This window comes from Natrix helvetica (assembly GCF_964273705.1).
Source record: "Natrix helvetica genome assembly, chromosome: 3".
In the NCBI taxonomy this organism is placed as follows: Eukaryota; Metazoa; Chordata; class Lepidosauria; order Squamata; family Natricidae; genus Natrix; species Natrix helvetica.
In genome coordinates, this window is record NC_138549.1 from 14,464,215 (window position 1) to 14,488,199 (window position 23,985).

The 23,985-nt window shown below is 44.9% G+C and overlaps 1 protein-coding gene and 1 long non-coding RNA gene across 2 annotated transcripts; one reads left to right on the top strand and one right to left on the bottom strand.

Moving 5' to 3' along the window:
* Window positions 1–491: 491 nt before the first annotated feature.
* On the bottom strand, window positions 492–2,725 carry POU4F1 (POU class 4 homeobox 1; the record flags this gene model as incomplete). Its single annotated transcript, XM_081948915.1, has 2 exons — window positions 492–1,526; window positions 2,603–2,725. 2 exons carry the CDS (start codon window positions 2,723–2,725, stop codon window positions 492–494), a joined length of 1,158 nt encoding a protein of 385 aa, XP_081805041.1.
* A 2,012-nt stretch (window positions 2,726–4,737) lies between these two features.
* LOC309390266 lies at window positions 4,738–15,121 on the top strand. Its single transcript, XR_014175097.1, has 5 exons — window positions 4,738–4,827; window positions 7,566–7,694; window positions 10,587–10,756; window positions 12,423–12,540; window positions 14,672–15,121. It is a non-coding gene; the product is annotated as an uncharacterized lncRNA (long non-coding RNA).
* The last annotated feature ends 8,864 nt before the right edge of the window (window positions 15,122–23,985 follow it).

The following is a 23,985-nucleotide window of genomic DNA, read 5'->3' on the forward strand; positions in this document are numbered from 1 at the left end:
TGCAAATGGTAAGGAAAAAAAGAGAGGTTCCGACCGGCCCTCGCTCGGGATTCTCCGCAGCGTCTCGCTGGGCTTGGCTAGGTCCCTGGTCTCCCAGCAATCATCATTATTATTCTTTTTTCTCTCCCCCCTCCCCCAAAGAGTCTTTAGTCCAAAGGAGAAGTCCGTTGGCTTCCCAAAACTTCAGTTGCTTCCCCCTCCGCGCAGCCCTCGCTCCTCGGTGCCCCCACCCCCCTGCCCCAAAGTCTCCGCCCTCCCCTCCCCAGGCTGCCAAGGTCTCGCGGGGGCTGTGCGCGGGTCCTGTCTCGGGGTCAAGGTCAGTTTGCATGGGTGGATTCCGAGAGGGAGACTGCTCGGGTTTTGTGTGAGTGTGTGTGTGTATGTGTGTGTTTGTCTGTCTCTCTCGCGCGCGCTTCCTCTCTCTTTCCACTCACAAGATTCAGTTTATCGGTCCGTCTCCGGTCATATCAACCAAGCCCCGCGTGAACGGTTTAGTAGGTGGCGGAGAATTTCATGCGTTTTTGCTTCTGTCTCTGGTTGCAAAACCAAACTCGCACCACGTTCTTTTTGAGGTCCAATTTCTCGGCGATAGCGGCGATCTTCTCCGAGGAGGGTCGCGGCTGGACGGCGAAGTAAGCCTCGAGGGAGCGCTTCTCCGGCGCCGCGATGGAAGTCCGCTTGCGCTTCTTCTCGCCGCCGTTGAAAAGCTCCGGCTTGTTCATTTTCTCGCGCTGGGCCCCCTCGGCCTCCTCCAGCCACGCCTGCAGGATGGGCTTGAGCGCGATCATGTTGTTGTGCGAGAGCGTGAGCGACTCGAAGCGGCAGATGGTACTCTGGCTCAGCGAGCCCACGCCGGGGATCTTGAGGTTTGCCAGCGCCGAGCCCACGTCGGCCTGCGTCACGCCCAGCTTGATCCGCCGCTGTTTGAACCGCTCCGCGAAGGCCTCCAGCTCGCGTGGGTCCGTGTCCGAGTCGCAGATGGAAGCCAGCCCGGCGGCGCCTGCAGCTGCGGCCGCGGCCGCCGCGGCTTGCCCGGCGGCGCCCCCGTGGTGAGCTGCCGCCACCAGCCCCGGGTGGGGCAGGCCTGAAGGCATGTTCATGGCCGCGGCGGCCGCCGGGTGCGCCAGGTGGCTCAAGCCGTGCATGTGCGAGTGGGAGTGCGGGTGGGCGGACGTGGAGATCAACCCTCCTCCTCCACCTCCTCCTCCTCCGCCGCCGCCTGCGCCCCCGCCGGCCGCCCCTTCGTGCGCCCCGCCGCCGGACATGAGCGCGAGCGAAGGGGAGGTGATGTGCTCCAGCAAGTCGCCCGGTTCCAGCGCCTGGTGATGGTGGTGGTGGTGGTGGTGGTGGTGGCCCAAGGGCACCGTGGAAGTGGAGGTGCAGGGCACGCTGTTCATGGTGTGGTAGGTGGCATCCGGCTTGAAAGGGTGGCTTTTGCCCTGCGAGACGGCGATGTCCACGGCTGCTAGAGCCTCTGCCCGCGCCAGCAACGTCTCGTCCAGGGTGGCAAAGAGATTGCCCTGCAGCTGCAACCGACAAAGAGAAACGGGGCAGCGAGGGAGAGGAGGGGAAAAGAGGGCCACGGTGGGAGAAGAGGAAGGCATCCCCGAGAAGGAAAGGGAAGGAAGGAGGGAAGCCGCCGTGAAGCGTTAACCAAAAAGACAGGGGAAAATGTTCGGGTGCGGGACCGCGTGGCAAAGGAATTGAAGGGTAAAGTTGGTTTGCCGTGTAGGGGAAAAGGACGGGTGGAAGGCGGAAAAGAAAGGCGGAAGGGGGACAGAGGGGTGCGGGAGATGAAGGGATGGAACAGAGGCGAGTGTGATGAGCGGCAGAAAAAAATTACACGGCCGCGGGAAAAATTAATGGGAATGGTCCACCCGAAAGCGGACGGATACAGTGGAGAGAGAGAGAGAGTGAGTGAGTGAGAGAGAGAGAGAGAGAGAGAGAGAGAGAGAGAGAGAGAGAGAGAGAGAGAGAGAGAGAGAGAGAGAGAGAGAGAGAGAGAGAGAGAGAGAGAGAGAGAGAAGCGCGGTGCGTAAGGTTAGGGGATCATGGACCATTTTGGCCGGAGGAGCAGCGGGAAAGAGAGGGAGAAAAGGGAGAGAGAGAGGGAGAAAAAACAGGCAAGTTGGTTAAGCTAGAGAAGAGCGTAGAAGTTATTTTTTCCCCACTGCGGGGAGAAATCGAGGGAGCCCGCAGCGAGTCGGGAAGAGAGAGCAAGAAAGGGCGAAAGCGAAGGGGCCAGAGGAGACCGGTTGGTTGCGCCGTTTTCGGCTCGGTTGGCTGCCTCGGCCTTTCTTGCCAGGTCAATTTCGAAGGAAACCCCGCAAAAAAAAAAAAAAAAAAAAAACCGTGGAAAATTCAGGGACAGGGAAGCCCTGGGAAGCGAGCCCCTTCTCAACCTCTCCCTCCAGAAGGGCGGAGGCGGTGGCTGAAAGCCACCCGAGGCAGCCGCTGCGGCTGAAGCCAGGAAGGCAGCCACGGTTGCGGCAGGGGGCCGGGGAGCGACCGAGGACTCCGGGCTCGGTGGGGGGTGGAGAAGACAAGAGAATAAGAACCGGTCAACCCGGGGGGAAAGTCCAACTGGCGGTGCGTTTCTTACCGGCGGAGTTGGGAGACATGCCCTCCGGATGGCTTCGGAGCTGGAGTGAAGCGAAGGGTACTTGTGCTCCGGCAGGGACGGGTGCATGGCGAAGTGGGGCTGCTTGCTGTTCATGGACATCATCGTGGCGGCTCGGCGGGCGGAGAGCAAGAGGGAAACGGCGACCAGGAGGAGATCCGCGCCTAGCGCCACCAGCGCGCCGGGCGAAAGGGCTCTCTGTGCACCGAGCACAGCCAGGCTGCCGCCCACGCCGCCGCAGCAGCACATCCGAGGCTACTCAGGCTGGCAGCTCCCCGGGAGCGCGCAGGGCGAGCCTTCCTGCAACCCGGGCCGCTCAACTCTTCTGCCTGCTCTACCCCCGGGCTGGCAGGAGATGCGCTCTGCTTCCACCTGAGCCCACATCCCGGGGCTCCCGACCGGTTCTCCCTCTCGCGAGAACTTGCGCCTCCAGTTTTGATGGACTGCCCTTGGTCTCTCCCCTCCTCCTCCCCCTCCTCCTTCCTGCGCTCTGCCTCCTTTGCCCCCCCCTACTCCTCCTTCTCCACCACCTCCTCCTCCTCCTCCTCCTCCTCCCCGCCCCCTGAGTTGCATAGCCGAGCTCACGTCGAAGCAGCCCAGGAGTCCGCAGAGAGGACAAAGGCCAAGGCAACTGATGTCGACCCGAGCTTCCCAAGCCAGGGCCCCTCCTGGCACGCTTGCAGAGGAGCGATGGGTAAGGGGGGCAACCCGGCGGCGCTGTGCCCCGCGGCGGGTCTGGAGCGCAGGATAGCGGCCAGCGCCAGTTGAGTCCTGGTGAAAATGCGGCGGAGGCGACGTGGGTCAGTTGTCGGTACATTTACTTACTATTAGTACTTTTCGGCGCAAACTGCGGCCGCCGAGCCAAACCCGGCGACTTGCCTTGCCTTGCCTTTGAAAACGCCTCTGGATTCCGGATAACTTCCGCATCGTGGTTGTGGTGTTAAATATTAAATCTTTGTTCGCTTTGCTTTCGGACCGGAAAGGGCAGTTCTGCTCAGTGTTGTAAAGAGAGTAGGAAGCGTTATTGGCAAAGCGCTCCGTAACGATTTCAGTTATTATTGATGGAGTTAGGTCATCTGGCGGTGAGTCCGACGCTGTCCACTTACTTCAGTGCTGAAAAAGTCAACCTGCGTTTGTGCCGTTGCTTTCAGCGCAACTTTCGCCCCGCTTCTTAATAAATGAGATCGTCTAGCTTTCCGATGAACTTGAGGTTTAGACTGGATGCTCAGAATGAAATGCTATATTCCCATCCCAGAGAAGTTAGGGAGCTTTCCTTTGGGCTCCCGTAAAAGGTATTGGGGGGGGGGGTATCCATTGTAATCCATGGATTTGTATGTAGAAGGGAGCTGTGAGCCACTAAGTATTGTTCAGGGTTGCTTCTGTTTGAAAAGGTCCCGCCAATCACTGCCCCCTTATGGGGGGGAGGATATTGTCTGTCTTGGGAGATCCTGCCTTCGATGGCATTCTTTGCCATGGTGGCATCATTCAGAGTTTTGCCTCCACCCAAATTCATGCCTTGCTTCTCCTTTCTTCTTTAGAAATGTCTTCATTTGTCCGCTACCCTTCAATAGCTACAAGGGATGCTCACAGAATCAGTTATTTCTTTGGGAGCGATTCACATAGATAATCTTGAATGAGTGGGTGGAATTCAAATGGGGGTGGTGGTGGTGGTGGTTAAGGAAGTGAGTCCTGAGCTTGAGAATAGCCCATCACCTCCTTAAAATAATCCATATTTCAGTGAAGGTCTACAGTTTCCCTTATCTTCCTCCCTCCCTCCAAGAGCCTGAAAAACAATATCCCAGCTTTTTAAATAAACCCATTGGCTTGAATTTAGCTTGTTTAAAGGAAGGACAGGTTAGTAGTTTACTGCTAATCTGTCTGTTACCTAGATGGGAGGATAACAAAGAGAGTCACCGATCTAACTTGAAGGAGCTTGTGTTTTTCTCAAACGTAGCAGGATCATGCTTTATTTGGGGTGGGTGGGTGGGGGAAGAATTCATTTGAAGTAACAAGATAATAAGCCTCCAGATATCCCTGCTTAGGTCTGATGTCAAAGCATTCCCTTGATTTCCACCAAACAATATTTCTGACGTTATTTGCAAAATTATGGATTGATCCGAAGAGCCATTCATCCTTCAAAGGAAGGACACCTGCCTTATTTATCTTCTCAACCAACAAATTTATTTCCAATTTAAGGGTCAAAAAAAGTAAGTGCAATCCAAATCCTTTGGTTACTTCTGTAGAGGTATCCCTTGTGTGTGTGTGTGTGTGTGTGTGTGTGTGTGTGTGTGTTTAAGTAAGGCTTCTTCAAATGGAACTCCTATTAAAACAAGAGGTGGGATTAGAATGTTTATGTCTTGCTTCCCACGTATGAGCAGGCCCCATCTTCACAATAAGAGAATGAGTTTCAGAAATCCCATTTCTGATTCCCTTTAAACACACACACACACACACACACACACACACACACACACACACACACACGGAGACAGAGAGATAGAGAGAGACAGAGAGACACAGAGAGAGGCTGTAGGCAATAATAGCCATGGAAATAAACAACTAATGTGCAATAATAATATTAAGAGAGAGAAAACGAGTGAGGACATTGGTCAAGGGATTGATGTTCTCCTTAAATGTTGGGGAGCATTGTTCTCAACCCCCCAAGATTGGTATATATATATATATTCATGGCATGAACATCCATATTTTCTATTACTGACCTCCTGCCTATTTTTCCCCATAGCCCAAATGGCTATAGAACTCCTTAATTTCCATCTTTACCCTTGAATGTGTCACATGGGGTTCCTGAGCTCAGATTTAGAGATCCCTCTGAAGGGTATCCCAAGCACTCTGCTCTGTCAGGAATGGTTTGGGGAAAGGCTAGCATTATTTTTCTTGTGAAGTTCGTGATGAAAAATGCACAGTAACGCATGCCTTCCTTGCAAACTCATGCCTTCGGATCCTTGCCTCTTTCCAAACCACGATTGGATTCTCACCTGTTGTGAGGACCGAGTGCTGCCAAATACCAACTACCAACAGTGTTGTGAACATGTGGTTGCCTGGTAAGGATCTTTAGTGAGAACAGAGGGTGGGAAGTTTCATCTAGTAAAAAGTGGCCTATTCTGAATGTCTCCATTCTTCTCAAATGGCCCAAGGATGGGCCCAAGGATGGAGGCAGGCAAGGCCTGTTCAGGTGATGGGAGACCACTAAGTACACAGGTACAATCCTGAGGTTGCGTTTTCACTTCAGAGCTGACCATGCTTGTTCAAACTAACCCATCATACTGAGCCAACTAGATACTTTTTTTAATGGTGGACTTAATGGTCTTCAGAGTAAGCTTTTACAATTTCTTCATTCATAAACTACCAATAGCATCTATACAAGTAACATCCCACTAGCGTACTTATAAGATACAACAACTACGATGAGTTAGGTCCTAACCGAGAACTCTCAAAAGCCACTGACTTTAGCGGTAGATAAAGCAGAGCTAGAGAACGTAAAATTGAATGCACTTCCAAAAAGCTGAGTGCAGTACCTTTCTGGCAGAATATATATATATATATATATATATATATATATATATATATATATATATATATATATATATATATATATATATATATATATATATATATATATATATATATATATATATATATATATATATATATATATATATATATATATATATATATATATATATATATATATATATATATATATATATATATATATATATATATATATATATATATATATATATATATATATATATATATATATATATATATATATATATATATATATATATATATATATATATATATATATATATATATATATATATATATATATATATATATATATATATTCCATAAGATGTAGAGAAAGGTAGTTGGATGAAGGAGCTGTTGGATCTTTATAGAATTTAAAGTAAGCAAGAGAGGGAAATAGGGGAGAGGAGGGGAGGGGAGGGGAGGAAAGGGAAGGAAAGGAAAAAGAAAGGAAAGGAAAGGAAAAGGAAAAGGAAAGGGAAGGAAAGGAAAAAGAAAGGAAAGGAAAGGAAAAGGAAAAGGAAAGGAAAGAAGGGAGGTGAAATGAAGCAAAGCAAACAAGGAACAAACAGAACAACCTTTAACAGCAATATTAGTACAAACATTATATTTGAAGACAGCAGGGTAAACTTGCTTCTTCTCTCTGTGACCAATTTCTTAAATTTATTTTCCTTTTCTAACTAGTTTAGGATTTTTCATTTGGCTTTGTTTCATTGCATTTCTATCATTGCCACATTGCATTAAAGCCTTCAATGCCATTCCTGGGCATTCCAAGCAGAAGACTGGAATGAATGGCTCTCAGGGGTCGCCCATGGTGGGCCATCCGTGGTTGCTTCTCCCATGGACACTGCTTTTGAAAAGCTAACGGAGACAAGACTAGGACCACCAAGCTTCTCTCCCTCCATCTCTTCCATTGGTCTCTGATTCCAGTGCACAACCACTATCACTTGCTTCTGAGATAAGAATTATGGGGATTGCATTTTAACATATTTGGGGGGGGGGCAGGAGAGTTTTGGAGGGGTTGGACTGTCCCAGAAACTGAGATTGTTCTATAGATTACTTCAAAGGCACTTTGCCAAAAGTGGGAATAGCTTAAAGATGATTCCACTCACGGTAAGAGAGCAGAGGCAGCTGAGTGCTTAAGAGATTGAATGAGGAATCCGTCCCAGCGATTCTCACCAAGTGTTGTGTTTACGACAAAATGCTCCATTCTCAGTTCTCAGCATCCAAGTGTAGAAGATACTGCAGAGTGATTTAAAGGAATTGTTCTCATATTATGGCAGGGAAGATGTGCCTAAAGTGCTTTGAGCCTTCATTAAATGGGAAGATCATCGTAATTGAATCGGTTAAGGGTGAGGTTCTGAGTGACCAGATGTTGTGCTTTTTTCAGGAACTCCTATTGCTGGACAGCTCCCCAGCGACCATCGAAGCCACTACTTACAAAAACAGTTTGCTTTTAAATGAAAACCCTACAACTGGTGAATTATAAGGACTAACTTCTATTATCGCTCAAATCCAGGTATCTTTGACATGCCTCTTTGTTGGGTTCCTCCCCCCTTTATCTGTCTCGACAGAAAACAGTTGGGAATAACATGCATGTGAACATTTTGGAATAAGGAGACTATTATGTGGGGAGAGGAGATGTGAATATGTGGCTTTTCTTTTATATAGTAAAATCTTTCTTCACTCCATAATTCCATGATCAAGTTTTTTCTCTTTCCATTTCTAACTCTTCTTAGCTTTCAGCTGATAAAAAGGTTTCTAAACACACACACACACACACACACACACACACAAAATTAGAAAGATTTTTTTGCCCTAATTATTTGAATCTCTCTTGTGCAAAAAGACAAAAGAAAAGAACTGCAATGATCTCATCGGATTCACAAGTTGGTTGCCTGGCGTAATCAAAAATAATTGACCACCATTGGGTTCCACAATCATATATCTTAAAAGCCACCACCTTGGTGGATACTTTACTCATAAGGCGGCAATCTAGCTGCAGTGGTATAGACATTTCCCTGTCCATGGTACTGTAAAGAAAGGTGGATGTTTCTTCATTTGAAGATGGCAGGGTGGTGAGTGTTGGAAGTGATCTCCAACTCATATACTTCCAATACCCAAACCTTATACTCTATCCTCATACAAGACTAAGACGAAGCTGAATAGAAGCTGGAGCTCTACTCATTCATCAATTCTTCCCAAATGTTTCCATCTGGTCTACTGAAATAAACTAGGCTGAATTTTATTAACCCAAAGTTCCCTCTCTGGACCTACCAATGCATTGGAATAGATGTTGGTCCTTCAAGATGAACCTTTTCAATGTTCACCAATATCAGCATCCATCTAAATATTCAGGTTTGGGAGACCTGTGATCTTTGGAGACCTAGCTGGATTGGATATCTCTTTTTATGGCTCATTATGATTCAGTGAGATGAAAGCAAGGCAAGCAAATGTTATGGAAATACTGATATATGGAAACAGAAGTAAACTGGTATTTCCAGGTATTTTCTTTTATCTTACATTCCCAGGAACAGGAAGATGTCCACGATATGCGGTTGACATGGCCAGGTAACCCAATTTCTCTTTAGCTTTATTTTAGATGGCCACATCATTATGACATCACATAGATACAGATGTTACAGATCTTGGCAAAACTTGTTATCAAGCTAATACCAAAAAACATTTGCATCACCCAGACAGACTATGTGACATTTAAAGTTAGTAGTACTACTCTCAAGAAATGAATAAATGCCTGATGAGGATGGGAAGGATACACAAGCTTATGGCAGTTGAGAACTTGTGGTTTTGTGTCACTGCATCTCTCTACAGCTTTGTCCCACCAATTGTCCTCCAGGTATGTTGACACCGCAGCTCTCCCATTGACTGGAAATTCAAAGAAGTTCAGTCCCACCACCCTGGAGAGAAAGAGGAAGGTGCTTGCAGACATCAAGCAAATTTCTTTCAAGGCTAGGTCATCTTTAAGAAGATGTTGAGAGATTGGGGAGGAACAACCTATCAATTGCTTGTCAGTTGTAAAGTTATGTCCGACCTATCGTGACCACATGGACAATGTTCCTCCAGGCCTTCCTGTCCTCTATCATCCTCTGGAGTCCATTTAAGCTCATGCCTACTTCTTCAATGACTCCATCCAGCCACTTCATTCTCTGCTGTCCCCTTCTTCTTTTGCCCTCCATCTTTCCCAGCATTGGGCTCTTCTTCAGTGAGTCCTTCCTTCTCATAGGTGGCCAAAGTATTTGAGCCTATCAATTTACCCAAAAATAAACACTATAACTGAATGCTCAAAAAGCATTCCCATGTTGTAATAAGGAATTTCCTGACAACAGCCAGACTGGGCTTATTAAGCTAAGTCCAAGCTGTAGGTGATTGCTTTTGCAGCCAAGGCATAGAACGTGCCCTTATTAATTATTGAAAAGCTTAATTGGGATTTCACATCCCAAAGGCACTTTCTCCACTTTCTCCTTTCGGGAGGAAAAAGGCAAGATTGGAGGCATCAGGAATCATACCTAACTATGACAATGAAAATACAAGTCTCCTTCTTTCAAACTTGACTTTTGGTGACTTCATGGACCTGCCCATGTTGTTCTTCTTGGTAGTAATGTGGAGCCTTATTTTACAGCCTAGTTTATGCTTCTGGCATCTCCTGGTGGTCCTTCATCTGACTACTAACCAGATCCAACCCCGTTTCCTTTTCCAGAGCACTTAGAAGGGTCTTGTGAATAAGTGGCAGGTCCATTCTGTTGATTTCACCAAGGCTTCCAATATGTGTGGGGCTGTCACAAGGAAAACGGAGGATCCATCTATTCTCCAAAGCACCACAAGGCAGGACAAGAAGCAATGGATGGAAACTAATCAAGGAGAGAAGCAACCTAGGCCTTCAGAGCTGAAGAAGCTTCTTGAATGAGAAGCAAAACATCTTCAAAGAAAAAACAAGAAAGTCCATTTGCCTCTTGAAAAAGCACCTTTGGGATAACCATATACATGGATGACTGAGAATCTCCATCGACATCAACCTAGAATTAAGGAGAAATGTCCTAACTGTCAGAACAATTAACCAACCAGTGGAACGGCTTACCTTCAAAAGTTATGGGAGCTCCATCGTTGGAGGTTTTTAAGAAGAGATTGAACAGCCATTTGTTTGGAATGGTATCCAGGGGTCTCCTGCTTGAGCAGGGGGTTGGGCTAGAAGACCTCCAGGGTCTCTTCCAAATCTGTTATTCTGTTAATATAAAGCTCAAATCATTCTTTGTATAAACTTAACATTCCTGTCTGTTACTTCCCTGTAAATATGTGCAAAAGGGGTTTACATTTCCGGATGATTTTCCTAACAGAATTAAGCCGTTTCCCTCTCCCCCACACCTCTCATTTTCCGTGTATTGAAACCCATTAGCATTCGGGATTGGTTCACACGTGCGGGAACGTTCATCTCCGCGACCAATGAGCAGATAAGCGCTGGTGAGAATGGGACCTTCGTGCCGCTTGGAAACAAACCAAGAACCGCCCCATTACCTTCCCGGAAAAAAAAAGATCTTCAACGGAGTCGTTTGCAGACAACAAAAGGTATGAGTATCATTTAAGGACGGTGGTGGCCAAAGGTGCTTTTTCAGGAGGCAAGTGGACTTTCTTCTTTTTTTGAAGACGTTTCGCTTCTCATCCAAGAGGCTTCTTCAGCTCTGACTGGATAGTGGGGAACGGAAGGATTTATATTCCTTGATGAGAAGCGAAACGTCTTCAAAAGAAAAAAGCCAGGAAGTCCAGTTGTTTCCCGAAAAAGCACCTTTGGGACAACCGGGACCTGGATGGCTGAGAATCGCTACAGACTCTTAAGGATGGTGGGTGACATTTCTTGCTAGGCAAACGGACACGCGAATGGTGGAGAAGGGGAAAATAAACACGCACCGAGAAATAGGGAAGTTTTGAAGGAATTGTCTCTGAGGTGGCACACGGAACCATTCCCCAGCTCTTGATGTACTACGGAATGCATAGCTTCGTAGGCTTTCAAAAGTCGATTCTTTTTTTCTTTTTCTTCTTTTTAAGTCTTAACTTCAGCGATCCCGTTTCAGGCATGGTCAGTTTCAACTTTGGGCGGTGACCTTCCGCCCCTCTTCTGGCGAAACCATTTCTTTCGCTCTCTTTAAGAGGCAGTGAAAGTACACTTTACATCGTGGGGCGGGGAAGAGCTGGAAGGGATCGATCTCGAAAGTTAACAACGTGAACTCGTCTGAGGAGCTTTCGCCTGCCAACAAATCCCGGGAGGTGATGCTTCAGAGAGAGAAAGAAAGAGAGAGAATGAGAGAGAATAAGTGTGTGTGTGTGTGTGTGAGAGAGAGAGAGAGAGAGAGAGAGAATGAGAGATAAAGAGGGAGAGACAGAGAGAGAAAGAGAGAGAATGAGAGAGAATAAGTGTGTGTGTGTGAGAGAGAGAGAGAGAGAGAATGAGAGTGAGAGTGTGTGTGCGTGTGTGTGAGAGAGAATAGAGAATGAGAGATAGAGAGACAGAGAAAGAGAGATAGAGAAGGCAGACAAAGAGAGAAAGAGAATGAGAGAAAATAAGGGTGTTTGTGTGTGTGAGTGTGTGTGTGTGTGTGAGAGAGAGAGAGAATAGAGAGAATGAGAGATAGACAGAGACAGAGAGAGGGGACACACACACAGAGAGAGAGACAGAGAGAATGAGAGAGAATGAGTGTGTGTGTGTGAGTGTGTTTGAGAGAGAATGTGTGTGTGAGGGAGAGAGAATGAGAGAGACAGACACACAGAGAGAGAGAGAGAGAGAGAGAGAGAGAGAGAGAGAGAGAGAGAGAGAATGAGAGAGAGAGAATGAGAGAGAGAGAATGAGAGAGAGAGAATGAGAGAGAGACGGGAATAGTTGCCTTGTCATGTAACGCATTGTGCTGATTTATGATAAAATTTTAACGAAACCATGCATATTTTAAGAGCCTTTAATCACCGCATGAAAATTTAATTCATGAACTGCAGCACGTTTAACTAAAATGAAGCGTTCATTCATTAGGACTAATTAATTTGTTAAAGGATTTTGGCGGGTTGGGTGGGTTTGGGGAGGGGGGAAGGAAGGCAAAGTTAAGGTAGAAAGAAAATCCTTTGTTGGTTTCCGGGCTTAATTCCCCAGGTTCCCTTCAAGGTAAATACATACACCGTCAGTCTGCCTGTTTGGTAGTGAAAGTAAAAGTTTTTTTTTTAAGTGAAAGTCCATTTCTCTCGATAACAGGACGGGAAGGAAAGGACCCTGAAGCACAACCTCTGTCCCAGCCTTCTCCAGTTCTGCTTTGATCTTTTGTTCCCCTCTTTCTCGTCTCCTCTGCGGTCCTCGCCAGCTACGTGCACAGGTATATTTGCCACCCATCCATAGAACATAGAGTGGAAGGCACCTCCGAGGTCTTCTAGTCCACCCACACACACACCCTTATACCGTTCCAGATTGGTTGTCCATTTTTCCCCCCATAACCTGGCAATTAAAAATCATTTTTATTTAGAAATATCAACTTTGAGAGAATATTAACTCTTGATTCTACACAGTTCAGCTGAGATGGATCAGGTGTGCTCCCTCTTGTTTGCAATCCGTTGAATGCTTCCAAAATGTTTCTTTATATATAAAGTGTATATAAAGTGTTTTGTCAAAGCACCTGGTATGCCCAAATATGGGAGGGAGCATACTGTTTCCCTTTTGCCTTTCAGCTCCATTCCAGGAGCCTTCCAGGTAGAAAAACCATTTTTGTGTTGCAAGGGAAGTAGTATGCTCCCTCCCATATTTGGGCAGACCAGGTGCTTTGACAAAACACTTAATCATTCCCCTGGCTTAGCTGATAAGGGAGGAGAGGTTGATATAACTGCCAAACATGTAAAAACAGCCCAAGTACGAATCCCAGTAAGGGTATGGCTAGCTGATGAGAGCTAAACAGCTTGAAATAGATCTATACTAGTCTTCCTTCATTTATTTATCAGCAAAAATGCTATACATTCAAAGCATATTCAATGCTATATATTCAAACATTAATTCAAAGTAACATTGTAAAGAAGTGGATGGAAAGGAGGCAGATATTGCAAGTCGGTCACTGGGTGTCCAGCATACACTGGCTCGTATCTCCCACAAACTAGGATTCTTCTATTGCTGCTGCTGTGAGTCTTTATCATTGTTTTGTTTGTTGAGGCCTTCCTCAATATAATGGGCCCCCTCTGATAAAGTCTGTAGGATACACATCCATTCCTATTCTGATCTTCTGGATTGAAAATGCTGACAGAGTTGCATGGTGGTTCTTCCTAATTTAAGCAACTCTTTGAGACTGCCAGAAAAAAAGAAATGTTATGAGTTGTGAATGTTGCAAGCAACTGCCTTGTTAAAGAGTGGTTATATGTATTTGACTGCTGAGGATTATATCCATTGGAATTCAGTGAGATGCAGTTAAGTTAGGACAGAGTTACATCCTAAATAGAGCATAGAATAATAGAGTTGGAAGGGACCTCGGAGGTCTTCTAGTCCAACCCCCCTATATCATTTCAGACAAATGGTTATCCAGTTTTTTATTTAAAGCCTTCAGTGATGGAGTACCCACAACCTCTGAAGGCAAGTTATTCCACTGGTTAATGGATCTCACCATTAGGAACTTTCTCTTTAGTTCTAGGTTGCTTCTCTCCTTGATTAGATTCCAACCATTGTGTCTTGTCTTGCCTTTCCATGCTTTGGAAAATAGTTTGAGCCCCCCTCTACTTTGTAGACGTCTCTACAAAGACGAGGGGATCAAACGATTTTCCAATAGTTGGGAAACCTCCAACTTATTTGGAGCAGTTAGTGAAGGGTGAAGGTGGATTTGGTGATGGTGGAGAAATCATTGCTTATCAAATCTATTTATTTGTTGTTCTTTGTACCTTTGTCAGGTACCAAGGTAAACCGTTTACAAAGCTGACCCCTCAAGGATTTCCCTGAAGAATCCTGAAATAGTTTTGATAATAGACTAGACTAGAATTCTTTATTGGCCAAGTGGGATTGGACACACAAGGAATTTGTCTTTCGTGCATATGCTCTCGGTGTACATCAAAGAAAAGATACATTCGTCACGAGTCATAAGGCACCACACTTAATGATAATCTTAGGGTACAAATAAGCAATCAAATCATGCTAGGAAACAATATAAAGGATGCAAGCAGCAAAGTTACAGTCATACAGTCATAAGTGGGAGGAGATGGGTGATAGGAACGATGAGAAGATTAATAGTAGTGCATGATGCATAATGTTGTGTTAATATTTGTGTCTTTTCCCAAAGGAGCCTGGGAAGAATGCAAAACAATTTATAACCAAATTCTTCACATCTGCCCAAACTTACCTAATCTCCCCCCCCCCCAAAAAAAATTGAAGGGGAAGTAAGGATCTCACCAACCGTCAGAACCAGCATCAATGTAATTGCACTCTGAAACTTTTGCAAATCTTTCACTGAAGTACATTTCTCTGCTTTCTGTATTCAGATGCTTGCTGAAGAAACTGGATTGCAGAATATTTCAATTTGTACAGTGGATATTCTTAAGGAATATCCTGGAAATGCTTTCAGATACTGAAGGTAGCTTTGTTGGCTCACTGATGAAAAATCCAAGGACCCAAACACATGTTTAGACCAATCCAAATAAAATGTTTCCAAAGCTGTTAGGAAGGTTTTCAGGGAGTTTTTGGATTTTTTTTAGAGGGACAAATAAAATGGCAGAGGGCTTATTATTTTGGCACGTTTGCTTCAATAAACCATATTATAAAGATTGCATTTTGTTATTTGCTGCGGATGGGAGGAAACAAACCGGATCTACGATTGTTATTTTGATGTACTTCAAACTGCATACTTTCCTATATCTTACAAGGACTTCAATATTTTGTAATGATTGTTGTTGCTTTGCTGTAATCTATGGATGAGACAAATAAATATTGATTGGCTGAATTCTGGCTCACGTGTTATTTTTCCCAGCAATAGTAGATGACAGATGGAAGTACATAAGGCAATTGGACACCTAATGTGTTTGAAAAAAGAAAACCTTTCAAATTCATGACTATATATGCCAGATCACTCAGGGAAAAAAAAATAGGTCAAAAAAAGGAGAATCACTGCTCTTGTTGATTTAGTCTACAATTGACAATTTTCCCATTTTACATCATCAGAAAATGTGGTTCTGGATTGTTTTGTTGGGGGTGGAATTGGGATTTGACAACGCGCTTCTAAAGTTCACTCAAACTTAATTCCCAAGGAAGGCCCTATATCTGTGATGGCAAACCTATGGCACGCGTGTCAGAGGTGGCACACAGAGCCCTCTCTGTGGGCATTTGCACCATTGCCAGCTGCTCTTCGCGGGCGCTGGAGCACTGAAAAATGACCCAGAAAACAGCCAAAAATGCCCCAAAACCAGACCGTTTTCAGACTGTTTTGGGGGTGTTTGGGGGCCATTTTTGGGTCAAAAAATGCCCAAAAAACAGGCATGAGCATGCCTTCCAGCTGGTCTTCAGATTTTCAGCACTCCACTGCGCACAAATGCACATGCGTGCACACGACTTCCAGTTTGTGCACTCTGTGCCAAAATGGTTTGTCATCACTGCCCTATATGAATTCTCTGTGCAAAACTATTCTAACTTCAGTTCTGATATTTTAGGTAACGTTAAAAAACAAAAACAAAAATAAAAAGACAATCACCTGGAGAAGACATTGGAAAAATGTTGATGATACAATAATTTAAATTGTTGGTTTAATTTAATTCCATGTAAGATGGACTCCTATGATGCTATTGAGGAAGACACTGCATCACAGGGCTGTATTCTGGGCTCTATGATGTTCAGTTATTATTATTATTATTATTATTATTATTATTATTATTATTATTATTATTATTATTTTAAATCAGTGACTTGGATGGAAGAAGGGAATTTGCCTTAGGCATTCTAGTGATAATGATTTCAAAAAAATTCAGAGAAACCAGCCATTGGAGCAACTTCATCTCAATCCAAAACGTCATCATGACTTATGACTTTTTGTACCTGCTCAGCCAACAATCTTAGTAGCTGCAAAATTGAATGGATGTCCTTGTTCATTGCAATGTGATAATAAAGTGACTTTATTATCACATTGCAGTGAACAAAGACATCCATTCAATTTTGCAGCTACTAAGATCGTCGGCTGAGCAGGTACAAAGAGAACCAGAGAAATGATTGAAGCCTGGGAAACGGGCCCCTTGTCAGTCAACAGGAGGGCTGATTTATCACCAACTTATCAGGTACTTAGGAGGCAAGGATTGGGCAGCACAAGGAAACAACAGCCAATTGCTAGCCATCAACATACCAATCAACCAATAGGAAGGCATCACATAAATATGATGCCTAGAATAACCCAAAGCACGTATTACAGTAGAGAGAGGTTTCCTGAGGATGGACTCCAGCACAAGTCCAAAAGATCAGAAGACTAAAACTCTGGTCACCGATCCAGATTAAATCTTGCAACATTATCCCGAGACACATATATTTCCCTTCATTTATTTTGACTATTGGCTACAGTGTCCCATGTGCAATAATTCTTGTACCACCTGGATAAGTTGGCTAATGTAAGCCAACTCAATTATGCTTAACGTCCCTTATTTACATTGATTTCTCATACAGGATGGATTTCACAAAATATGCTTAGATGAATGTCTATGGAGATTCTCCATCCTCCGGGTCATGGTTGTCCAAATGGTGCTTTTCCAAAGGCAACTGGACACTCTTGGATTTTATTTTCCTTGAAAACATTTTGCTTCTCTCCAAAAAGCTTTTTCGCTTCTTCAGTTCTTCTTCCAAGTTCGGTTCTTCTTCAGTTCTGAAGAAGCTTCTTGGATTAGAAGTGAGGCATTTTTCAAGGGGGGGGGGAGACACAACCCAAGAAAGTCCAGTCACCTTTTGGAAAGCATCTTTGGAACATGTTTAGATGAAGTTTTATTGTGGTGGTGCACCACATCTTCAATTTCCCCGCTGCCTTGTCAAAGCTTTGGGTTTGTTTTTACAAAGTCCAAAAGAGGAGAAGCAGAAAGAGTAGAGTAGAGTAGAGTTGAATGGAGTGGAGTGGAGTAGAACAGAACAGAACAGAACAGAACAATAAGAGTTGGAAGGGACCTTGGAGGTCTTCCAGCCCAACCCCCTTTTTAGGCAGGAAACCCTACACCACTTCAGATAAATGGTTATCCAATCTCTTCTTAAAAACTTCCACTGTTGGAGTTTGTAGCTCTTTGTTTTTTTAAGGGTAGGTGGTGGATAATCATAACCCTGAAATCAGGGATGGGCTGCTAAGGGTTCGCCTGGGTTTGGGAGAACCCGTAGCTAATGTTAATGGATGGAAACTAATCAAGGAGAAGCAACTTAGAACTGAGGAGAAATTTCCTGACAGTTAGAACAATGAATCAGTGGAACAGCTTGCCTCCAGAAGTTGTGAATGCCCCAACACTGGAAATCTTTAAGAAGATGTTGGATAGCCATTTGTCTGAAATGGTATAGGGTTTCCTGCCTAGGCAGGGGGTTGGACTAGAAGACCTCCAAGGTCTCTTCCAACTCTGGTCTGGTCTGGTCTGGTCTGGTATTGTATTGTATTATGGCCGGTTTGGAGAACCTCCAAATCCCACCTGTGGCTGGCCCCTGCCATCCCACACCGCCCCTGCCATCCTGCCCCTCCCCACCCAGGAGTCTCCAAGTGCAAGGCCCGCATGGAGGCTCAGGGAGGGGGAATAACGGGCTTCCCAGAAGTTCTGGAAAACTGGAAACGGGCCCATTTCTGACCTCCGGACGGCCTCTGGAGCCCAGGGGAAGCAATTTTCGTCCTCACAGTGGCTCGAGGAAGTCCTCTGAAGTCTTGGGAAGGTGAAAATGCCACCCTTGCCATGATGCAGGAGGCCAACTATGGACCACCATGGCCACGCACACCCAGCCCTGGCTGTATTCATTTTAGGGCTGTTTTAACCGAATAAGAAAAGATTGTAATTGTTGCTGAAGACGTTTTTCATTTTTTCCTCTCTTGAGCATTTTTTAATTATACAACGTCTCTACGTCTAAATAACATGGATAAGGGGTGGGGAAATTACGCTGGTGCTACGAAGAAAGAAAACAGCTTTTTTTTAAAAAAAAAAAATCTGAACCGTTTCTGCAACGGCCACTAAATCTTTGTGTAAGGGTCAGCTAAACATTAAGCACGTTTGAGATTGTAAATTCATAATTATTTAACTTTCTATTTTTTTTCTTTTTTGGCCAGAGGGCTACATTTCATGCTTTAGTCATGTGCTGGAACTCCCATTCGAAAAATGCACACAAGTCAGAGGAAAAAATGATGGAGCCAGGACAAAAGCTAAGTTTCATTTAAGGAATTTGAATCCTCTTCTGCTCTAAGGTAAAGGTAAAGGTTCCCCTTGCACATATGTGCTAATTGTTCCTGACTCTAGGGGGCGGTGTTCATCTCTGTTTCAAAGCTGAAGAGCCAGCGCTGTCTGAAGATGTCTCGGTGGTCATGTGGCTGGCATGAATAGACACCGAAGGCGCACGGAACGCTGTTCCCTTCCCACCAAAGGTGGTTCCTATATTTCTACTTGCATTTTTGACGTGCTTTCGAACTGCTAGGTTGACAGAAGCTGGGACAAGTAACGGGAGCTCACTCCATTACATTTGAACCACCGAACTGCCGACCTTTCTGATCGATAAGTTCAGCATCTTAGTCACTGGGCCACCACGTCCCTGTTGAGCCACTGCATCCCTGTTCTGTTCTAGACAATGGTTAAAGTGCAGGATTGCAGGCAAACTCTGCCCACGGACTGGTGTTTGATCCGCACAGGCTCAAGATCATATTCTTATATGGGAATCATTTCAAAAGTTGCCTACGCTTTGGTCACCTTCTTCTATGTATCAGTCACAAAGGGAATTCCAACTGAGAATGATAGGCAAAGTCTTAGTTTCGTCCTGTATAATAATAGTGGAAATCTGATTTTGCTTCTTGATAAGTGTCTACATCCAAAATCCAGATGGGAATCAACAGGGTCCAGGAAAGTAAAGCTGTGACTGTATTTTATTTTTTACAGTGGAGAAAAGAAATAATAAATTTTCCACTTTGGATTTATAGATCAGTCTAATCAGATAGACTGCAGAATACACAATAAAGAATAATAAAGTTGGAAGGGACCTTGGAGGTCTTCTAATCCAAGGCCCTGTTCAAGAAGGAGACCCTATACCATTGCAAAAAAAATGTCTAACTAATCTCTTCTTAAAAGCCTCCAGTGGTGAAGCACCAAGAACTTCTGAAGGCAAGCTGTTCTACGGATCAATTGTTTTCACTGTCAGGAAATTTCTCCTTAATTCTAGGTTGCTCCTCTCCCTTGATTAAGTTTCATCCATTGTTTCTTGTCTTGCCTTCTGGTGCTTTGGAGAACAGATTAACCTCCTCTCTTCTTTGTGGCAGCCCCTCAAATTGGAACACTGCTATCCTGTCAACCCTGCTCCTCATTTTCACTAGACTAGACAAACCCAATTTCTCTAACCATTCTTCATAGGTTTTCGTCTCCAAGCCCTTAATCTTTTTAGCTGCTCTTCTCTATACTCTTTCCAAACAGCCTGTTTCAATTTCAGCTTCAGCATAGCTTGATTATCACAATCAGCTGATTGTTGGTTGGATCAGCCTCCCAACCATCAGCTGTTTCAGGTTGCAAGGACTGCCATTGCCTATTGCCGCCTTCATGCACACCCGTGTCCGGCCTCCACACACCCCATTTTCCACCCATTCTGATTCCTGCTGCCTGGAATGGGTGGAAAATGGGGTGGACAGAGGCCCAAAATGGGGGGGGGGTGTAGAGTGCTAATAGGCTATGGCAATCCCTGCAGCCTGAAACAGCTGATTGTTGGGAGGCTGATTCAACTGATAATCAGCTGTTTGTGGTAATCAGGCTGTGCTGAAATTGAAACACGCTGTTTGCTGGGAGGCAGAGGCAGATTTTTTTCCCTTGTGCTAATCAGGCTAAACTGAAACTGAAACTGAAACAGGCTGCTGTTTGCTGCAAGGAGGCAAATTGCTGGGTGGCAGAGGCAGATTTTTTTCCCCTTGTGCTAATCAGGCTAAACTGAAACTGAAACAGGCTGTTTGCTGCAAGGAGGCAAATTGCTGGGAGGCAGAGGCAGATTTTTTTCCCGTGTTTTCCTCCCCAAAAGCTAGGTGCGTCTTATACTTCAGAGCGTCTTATACTCTAAAAATATGGTAATTAGTACTTGTACATTTAGTGTTATATAAATTACAGCTTAATAGAAGCCAGTTGTTTTGGAGTGCAACTTTAATCACCCTAAAACATAAGCTGTACTGGTTAAGACTTCTGGAGTTGTGAACAAAAACATTTGGGGGGCACCCCCAGGTTGTCTTTCGCCTGCCCTACGCTGTTAGGATGATTAAGTGCAATCACTCCCAGTAGGCAGATAGGATTGCCTGCAGTTGAGTTGGCTAGATTCAAAGTAGGGCAATGCAGATTTTCGGATTCCCCGAAGTAGAAAAGCAGACACATTTCTATCGTGTAGCCAAGGCAGCCCTGCTTTTGTAGTATTTCAATACACGTTGAGTTTTGTGTGGGCAAACCTCCTGCTATTAAATATTTAAACAATGAGCAACAGAGACGAATGCGAGGCGTGCGGTGTGCCCTTGAGTGGCTCATGAAAGAGGAAGAGCTGCATCCAAAGAAGATATGTTAATACCGCAACTTCTGTTTATCTAACCTTTCGCCCACCTGGGTGACAAGGTCGTGTTTATCCAGAGAGATGCATTTACTACCAAGCTGCTGTTTGAAAACAAAGCACGGCATCAAATACAGTTTTGCATGCAACACCAGGTAGGGATGGGGGAAAAAAAATCTCTACCTGAATTGCTGGCAAATGGTAGTCAGGCAGTGGATAAGCTACACTGTCTGAGAAGATAACTTTACTGTCATAGTGGCCCATATTAAAAATGAAATTCTGTTGCCTGCTCTCAAGTGTATATCTATTCAAACACATACATAACACACACTCTATACATACACATCTATATACCTGCACACATAGATATACAGAGACATATATATGTGTATTGTTCTGACAGACAGATTAACAGAGTTGGAAGGGACCTTGTAGATCCATGATCGTGAACCTATGGCACACATGCCACAGGTGGCACACGGAGCCATCTCTGAGGGCACATGATCTGTTGCCCTAGGTCAGCTGCAGTGTGCCAGCCACACATGCACACAGATCCGCCCACAGGTGCCCTGCCTCTCACGTAGGCGCGGCAGAGACCTAAAGACCAGCTGATCAACAGGAGGCCTGCACGCATGCGCAGCATAGCTAAACTGGGGCAACGGCTTGCGTGCCATCAGAGAGAACATTCGCCATCATGGGTATAGGGTTTCCTGCTTGAGCATGGGGCTGGACTAGAAGACCTCCAATCTCCCATCCAGCTCTATTCTGATTGATTTCTGTGCTGCATTCACTACTTTGAATGATGTGCGACCCCAGGAAAGTGAATTTCTTCACGCATTCTATCTAGCACAGGGGTGTCAAACTGGATTCCTTCGAGGGCTGGATCAGCATTGTAGTTCTCCTCTGCGGGCTGGTAAAGTGGGGGGGGGAGAAAGGGAGATGAGATGGACGCCTCTTGCAGCACCCTGCTGGCCAAAATTAGGCACAGGGGATGCACATGGCTCTCCCCCCGCCCCGGTGCCCCATTTTTGGTACCTGGGGCACCACAGGCCAGTCCTTTGCTATTCCCAGATTTAAGCACCCGCCGGGTTGAATCCGGCCCGTGGGCCTTGAATTTGGCATCCCTGATCTAGCAATACTTTTAATACTTCTGACTGAAGTTTAAAGGTGTATTGCATTTCCTCCATGGTGCAATATATTAATAGACTTTTTTTTGTTTACTTCTATGAGACAAATAAACTGGCAACATATGGCTGGTTTTGGTATTTCAATGGTAGAATCTGGGCACGTCTCAAAATACATGTTTTTTTGGGTTTCTCAGCAACTGGCAGGTGCCACTTCAGATCTAAGCCATCATGTTGTTTGCTTGGCTTGGCTCAGTGCATTCTGCTAGACCAGCTGCTGTGATTTGAAAAACATGGTTTATTGTACCTCATGCGAACAATTAGCTTCTGGAATGCCACTATGATCAGCCTAGGTAAGAACTGGTACAGGTTGAAAAAAAGGATCTACATTTTCTTTCTTCCAGCACAAAGTTTTCCACTCAGAGTAGCAACGGTTCACCTCATCTAAAGTCAGAAAAAAAAATCTTCTGCTTTGACACTTACAAATAACTCCATATTTAATTAGCCATGACAATGCATGCTTGCACTTAACCCAATAAGAAGGCATTGTCCCAAATATCTTTTTTTAAAAAAAATTGCAAGCTTTCAGCTTTAAACCTGAGCTATAGGTGAAAGTCATACCCGTGAAGCGTTATATTTGTTCTTGTGTCATTCCACATTGCCTCAGTTTGCTATGTGCCATTTAAGAATAAAACTGTCCCCATTTTGGTAAGCAGGGCCAAGGCAGAAGCAAAATTGATTTAATGGAGGTGACTTCGAATTCAATGGATTTGATTAGGATTATCTTCATTTACCACAACCTGGCTGATTTGGGCTGATTTTGAAAAAGCTAAACAGGGAGTCAGGAATTTGGGATAGTAAAATTCAGGCACGAGAATGGGAAGACAAAAAGCAGGAAGGAAGACATGTTGACAAGAACCAGAGGGGCCAAACCAGAATAAGCCGGAAACCAAGGATATACTTGGCTTGCGAACAGAATGCAAAACTATGAGAGGGGCCAAGCATCAAAATGATTCCTAAAACATCAAAACGGCTTTCTACTGGACACTGAAGGACTGGTCAGGGGAAAGGGCAGGGAAAGGGGAAGAAGTGTAACCTTTGTGCAGGAATACTCAGATCTAGCTTCATTATTGTTGCAACCACTTAACTTTAGTAAAAGAACTTCAACAACGTGGAATCAAGGGTCTTTCTTTCCTAGGGACCTAAGTTGGAGCAGCTCTGACACAGGGTGAGTACTTGGATTCAGTTAGATTGGCAGAAAGACCATCTTTTTAAAAAGGCATCAACAAACCTCTTTAAAAAGAAGATTTGTAAAAGTGAACAAACGGCAGGTAACCATCGGAAGCTGAACAAAAATAAAGGGAGAGCTGACCGCTTTTTGCTAGTCGATCATACTAAAAATTACAATTTTGTATCACATTTCAGGAGGTGATTGAATTACATGCAATTCTTACAACTTTATTGTACAATACGTTTTTTGGATATGAAGATAATGTGAAATTTAACTGTCTGCTGTACATTATTGTAGTACAAATAATATATGTCAGTGATGGCTAACCTATTCCAGACCGAGTGCCCAAAATGCACGTGAACCCCCAAAATGCAATGTGCATGCGGCCGCCGTTAATGCATACTGTCCCCCGTGTATGTGCACACACCCTGCATGCACTCTGCCCCCATGCATGCCCCATGCATGCCCCCCATCCCCCACATGCACCCTGCTCCCCGTGCATGCACAGCAGGGACCCAAAGACCACCTGGCAGGCGGGAGGCAAGCGCAACTGCGCGGTGGAGCTGAGCTGAGGCAACGACTCATGTGCTCACAGAGAGGGCACTGCGTGACACCTCTGGCACACATGTCATAGGTTTGCCATCACTGATACACTATATTGCCAAAAGTATTCGCTCACCCACCCAAATAATCAGAAACAGGTGTTCCAATCACTTCCGTGGCCACAGGGGTATAAAAT